The sequence below is a fragment of the Pristis pectinata genome, chromosome 1 (genome assembly GCF_009764475.1).
Source record: "Pristis pectinata isolate sPriPec2 chromosome 1, sPriPec2.1.pri, whole genome shotgun sequence".
Classification (NCBI taxonomy): Eukaryota; Metazoa; Chordata; class Chondrichthyes; order Rhinopristiformes; family Pristidae; genus Pristis; species Pristis pectinata.
In genome coordinates this window covers 144940537-144946559 of record NC_067405.1, presented here as the reverse complement: position 1 = coordinate 144946559, position 6023 = coordinate 144940537, and the positions used below count along the sequence as shown (strand labels likewise).

At 46.1% G+C, this 6023-nt stretch overlaps 1 protein-coding gene across 1 annotated transcript in view; it reads left to right on the top strand.

The window, feature by feature from the left end:
- The first annotated feature begins 1479 nt into the window (after positions 1 to 1479).
- LOC127572386 (leucine-rich repeat-containing protein 74A) overlaps positions 1480 to 6023 on the top strand; it is a 30283-nt gene continuing 25739 nt past the window's right edge. Inside the window, exon 1 of the mRNA XM_052019621.1 lies at positions 1480 to 1595. Coding sequence (XP_051875581.1) covers positions 1557 to 1595 — 39 coding nt within the window. The 5' untranslated portion in view covers positions 1480 to 1556. The remainder of the gene's footprint in view (positions 1596 to 6023) is intronic.

Here is a 6023-nt window from a genome sequence, read left to right as displayed (position 1 = left end):
ACAACTCTCTGCAGTTTCTTGCGTTCCCAGGCAGAGCATTTGCCATACCAAGCCCTGATGCATCAGGATAGGATATCTTCTTAACAAGTTCCTAGACACTGTGAGTTATTGTGGAGGCAAAGAAGGCAAGGGACTGAGTGAAATAGGAAGAGATAGAAGAAGCAATGCATGTGAATTTTCTCTTGAACATTAGAATAACAATGAATTGTCAGCCTGCTTTAGAGCCAGTGTGACTTTCCTCACTATAAAGCAAGCTCACCAGTTATGTGCCATCACCCACCACAACGTTCATCCACATCTAGCCTGAGCCCAAGCACAGCGTGACACCCTTTAGCGGGAGAGAGAGGTATTGAGAGACAGGGGATTTGAATGAGACAGGGATGAGATGGGGCCCATGTGGGGTGGGGTCTGTGGTTTAGAGAAGTATGGGCTAGTGGACCCATGCAGGATAAGAACACTGGGGTCCTTAAAGGATGGATTTCACTTGTGAAATTCCTCACATCACCAGAAGCTAAATACAACAGATGCAGGAAATTGGAAATAGATCTGAAAATGACAGAAATGCTCAGAGGGTTAGACAGAGAGAAATAGAGTTAATGATTGAGGTCGATGACCTTTTGCAAAGAAGGCATACGGCATGCTTGCCTTCATTGGTTGGGGCATTGAGTATAAGAGCCAAGAAGTCATTTTGCAGCTATATAAAACTTTGGTTAGCCTGCACTTGGAGTATTGTGTGCAGTTCTGGTCACCTCATTATAGGAAAGATGTGGAGCCTTTGGAGGGGGTGAAGAGGAGGTTCACCAGGACGCTGCTTGTATTGGAAAGTATTAACTATAAGGAGAGGTTAGACAGACTTGAATTGTATTTTCTGGAGAATCAGAGGCTGAGGGGAGACCTGATAAGTTAGATAGACCTGATAGATTTCCCAGGTTGGAAGTCTCAAATACCAGAAGGTATAGGTTGAAGGTGAGAGGGGAAAGGTTTAAGGGAGATGTGCGGGGCTAGTTTTTTTACACAGAGCGCGGTGGGTGCCTGGAACAGGCTGCCAGGGGTGGTGGTGGAATAGTGGCATTTAAGAGCCATTTAGACGGACACATGAACATGCAGGGAATGGAGGGATATGGATCATGTGCAGATTAGTTTTATTTGGCATCATGGTCAGCACAGACATCGTGGGCCGAAGGGCCTGTCCCTGTCTGCATTCCGTTTCCCACGTCACCCATCTGAACAGGTGCCGAAGTTCACCAGCAGTTAGGAACGTGCATGAACAGATGGTGCTGGAGGGGTTACAGCCGATCAGGACGACACTGGGGAGGCCCATGTCCAGCCACTAACCTTTGTTTAACGCCACGTACTTACCCACGCAGGAAAGGCCTTCAAAGTCCAAAGCAGAAAGTCTGATTACCGTGACACTGGGAGAGGTACTCTAGAAAAAGAGAGGCAGAGAGAGGAGAGACAGAGTAAACACAACCTTTGGTTTCCTGCAGACCAACACAACAGTGACTATACTGGACCTGGAATACGATGGGATCGATACTGAAGGAGTGCAGTACCTGATGGAAATGTTAGCCGAGAACTGCTTCATCCAGACTCTGGTAAGAACACTTCCTCGGCATGACCTGTCCAGCCTTGGAGTAAGTGTCTGCAGATCCTTAAGGGTACCAGGGCTGGTCGATTAGTGGTTCACAAGAGGTTCACCAGGGCTGGTTGATTAGTGGTTCACGAGAGATTCATCTGGGCTGGTCAATCAGTGGTTCACAAGGGATTCTCCAGGGCTGCTCAGTCAGTGGTTCCTGAGAGATTCACCAGAGCTGATCGACCAGTGGTTCACAAGGGGTTCTCCAGGGGTGATCGATCAGTGGTTCACAAGGGGTTCTTTGGGGCGGGTTAATAAGTGGTTGCTTTATTAAGGAGAGGCCTATTTCTATGCTGTATGTCTCTATGAGGAGTACAAAATTATGAGGGGCTGAGACAGAGGCAATGGGAAGGACAATTCCTTTAGCCGAAGGAGCAAAGGGCAAAGATTTAAAGAATTTGGTAGGATTAGAATGAAGATGGGGGAAATATATTTTTCAACCAGAGGGTACTGAAAGTCTTGAACTCACTGCCTGAGAGAGTGGGCGAGGCAGAAACCCCCTGCACTTTTAGACGTGGATGTGTACTTAAAGAACTATAACCGGCAGAGCTATGGACCCAGTGCTGGAAGATGGGGTTAGTATGGGTGGTTTTTGAACCAGCACAGACAAGATGGGCCAAAAGGTCATCTATGTGATAAACTGTATTATTTTTCTTTGTTCTAAAAAAGCCTTTAAGCAGTGTGATTATAAAACATCAGATGGAGTTGCTTTCACTGGGAAGTCATGAGAAGAAAAATCTTACAAGAAAATCTTTATTAGGAAGATCTTATGCTATCTCCAAATATCAGTGGAAACAACTGAGTTGGAGCTGCCATTTTCATAAGATAAGATAAGACTTTTTTTGCAGATGACACGAAGGTTGGGGGTGTTGTGGATAGTTTGGAGGGCTGTCAGAGGTTACAGAGGGACATAGATAGGATGCAGAGTTGGGCTGAGAAGTGGCAGATGCAGTTCAACCCAGATAAGTGTGAAGTGGTTCATTTTGGTAGGTCAAATATGTTGGCGGAATATAGTCTTAATGGTAGGACTCGGCAGTGTGGAGGATCAGGGGGATCTTGGGATCCGAGTCCATAGGACGCTCAAGGTGGCTGCGCAGGTTGACTCTGTGGTTAAGAAGGCATATGGTGTATTGTCCTTCATCAATCAGGGAATTGAATTTAGGAGCCAAGAGGTATTGTTGCAGCTATATAGGTCCCTGGTCAGATCCCACTTGGAGTATTGTGCTCAGTTCTGGTCGCCTCACTACAGGAAGGATGTGGAAACCATAGAGAGGGTGCAGAGGAGATTTACAAGGATGCTGCCTGGAATGCGGAGCATGCCTTATGAAAGCAGGTTGAGGGAACTCGGCCTTTTCTCCTTGGAGAGACGGAGGATGAGGGGGGACCCGATAGAGGTGTATAAGATGATGAGAGGTATTGATAGGGTAGATGGTCAGAGGCTTTTCCCCAGGGCTGAATTGGTGGCCACAAGATGACATAGGTTTAAGGTGCTGGGGAGTAGATATAGAGGAGATGTCAGGGGTAAGTTTTTCACTCAGAGAGTGGTGAGTGTGTGGAATGGGCTGCCGGAAACGGTGGTGGAGGCGGATACGAAAGGGTCTTTCAAGAGACTGTTAGATAGGTACATGGAGCTGAGTAAAATAGAGGGCTATGGGTAAGCCTAGTAATTTCTAGGGTAGGGACATGTTCGGCACAGCTTTGTGGGCCGAAGGGCCTGAATTGTGCTGTAATTGTTCTATGTTCTATGTTCTATTTCTTTATTAGTCACACGTGCATCGAAACACACAGTGAAATGCATCTTTGCGTAGAGTGTTTTGGGGGCAGCCCACAAGTGTCGCCACGTTTCGGGCGCCAACATAGCATGCCCACAACTTCCTAATCCGTACGTCTTTGGAATGTGGGAGGAAACCGGAGCACCCGGAGGAAACCCACGCAGACACGGGGAGAACGTACAAAACTCCTTACAGACAGCGGCCGGAATTGAACCCAGGTCGCTGGCGCTGTAATAGCGTTACGCTAACCGTTACACTACCGTGCCTGCTCAATTTAAAACCTATAGATGAGGATTAGTAAGTAGGCAGGTATGGATTTCTGCAGCTTTTTAAGAGGAGCCTTTGGCCAACGATAAGTGGAGAGGAGACACAAGGGACTGCAGACGCTTGAATCTGGAGCAACAAACAATCCACTGGAGAAACTCAGCGGGTCGAGCAGCATCTGTGGGAGGAAAGGAATTGTCGATGTTTCAAGTCAACACGCTGCATCGGGGCTTGATGCAGGGTTTCGACCCGAAACGTCAACAATTCCTTTCCCCCACAGATGCTGTTCGACCCACTGAGTTTCTCCAGCAGATACGTGAAGAGTGTTAGTGAAAGAAGTGCTGCCTCCAGCTTTTCAAATCAGTTGCAAGTGTAACAAGAATCCACTATCTTACATGGTAAATGTGACTAACCCACACTGTGCTAAACCCACCCTTCTCTCGGTAATGAGTGCAGAATGTCTTCATCAGAACCATTCTGGCAAAGCATCTGGGACCTGAAACTGTTTCTCTTTCCCCAGACGCTGCCTGACCTGTTGAGTGCTTCCAGCATTGTTATTCAGATTTTCAGCATCTGCAGCCTTTTCAATTTTCCGGGCAAAATGCTTAGCCAAGTACAATAGGAGCTTGTGTATTTGCCCTTGGGGCCCTTGTCTGGATTTGATACAACGCCTCTGATTATTTTTTGTTCTGTTTTCTCTATAAATGAATAAATGTGGGTGCTTAATGCTGATGTACAAATTGAATCTGGTGAAATCGGATAGGTCGAAAAAAAAATTACGATGAATACACCTAGTTCTGCCCAGAGGACAGTATTGTTCCGTGCCCTCGTGAAGCTCCCGAACTGGCTGAGTGTTTCCAGCTTCTTCTGTTTCTACTTTGGAACAGAACAACAGGTTAATACTGAAAATATCAAAGCAAAGATAACAGAGATACTGATTAAATTAGAACTAAATGAAAAAAGTTGTGTGCCTGGGGTTAAACTGCAGTGGAGAGTAAGCTGTGTAAATTGTAATGTAATCTGGGCAACTACTTTTTCCATATTTGTAATCTTTCCAAGGTGGAATTACTTTGGCTTGCAACACTCCATTACATCTCCTTCCAAAGTACTAAAGACACACGGGAATAATCACAAATCTAAATTTATTTGGAGACTCTTTATCCAGACCTGGTGAAAGTAATTCCACCAATACACATGATCGTTACTCTTCCCATGAAATATATTTTCGTATTTTGTTGTACGCATGGCAGAGAGTGAGGTGCACCCTCAGGTTGAGTTTGTCAAGCCAGGGTCTCACAGTGTAACTGAATGCCATTGGCCTATACTAGGCTGCAGTAAGATGCCAGATCTTTGGTAGTCTATGTGTGTTTCATTATGTGCATATTTACACGTGTGTGTGTGTGTGTGTGTGTGTGTGTGTGTGTGTGTGTGTGTGTGTGTGTGTGTGTGTGTGCATGTAAGTATGTGAGGAAGTGTTGCCTAGGAAATGGATCCATTTGCACATGTTAATTGTGGCCGATTTCTACATGCATGTTATGTTGATTAGCGACTATTTGAAAACTAGCCTGGGCAGTTCTGAGAGCAATTCACCCTGATGTTCGTCTGGTGTCAGGCATTCATCTGATTACATCACAGCACTCACGTGACAGAAATTCACTGGTAAAGGCGTGACCTATCACCTGTGTTTATCACTCACAGTGAAGCAAAAAGGAAGTCCTCAGCAAGTTGGGAAAGCAAGTCTAATTAAAGAGTCCCCATGAAAACGGTGTTTTCCCCAAACCTGTTGCTAGACCCATTCTTCTGTCTACAAGCATCACTGACAATGATCACAACTACTATATATTATATTTCTCAGTGCAATCACTGGACCCTTTATAAGCCTGTTGTACTGGATCGCTCATGACAGGGAGATCCAGTGCGGCGGACTCTGGCATGGGGGATACCCAGAGTATGTGGCGTTCCCCTCCCCTTCTCCCCATCCAGTTCTCCGTCCCTTCTGCAGCACCTTTTATTCTGCCACATGTTAGCTGCCACAAAGAGTGCCCTTTAAGGGAGACTCAGTTCCCAGCGATCAGCAAAGCAATGATGCAAGACCTGTGATATCTCCGCAGTTGTCATTGAGAACCGTGCAGGTCGTTTTACTGCAATGATCCATGCTGAAAGCCTCTGGCAGTTGGTTATCCCCAACCTCCCACTTTGTGGGTCACCAACTGAGCACTCTACTTAGAATCATAGAATCATCCAGCATGGAAACAGGACATACGGTCCAACTTGTCCATGCTAACCAGCAGGCACCCATAGAACCATAGAACCATAGAACACTACAGCACAGAAAACAGACCATTCGGCCC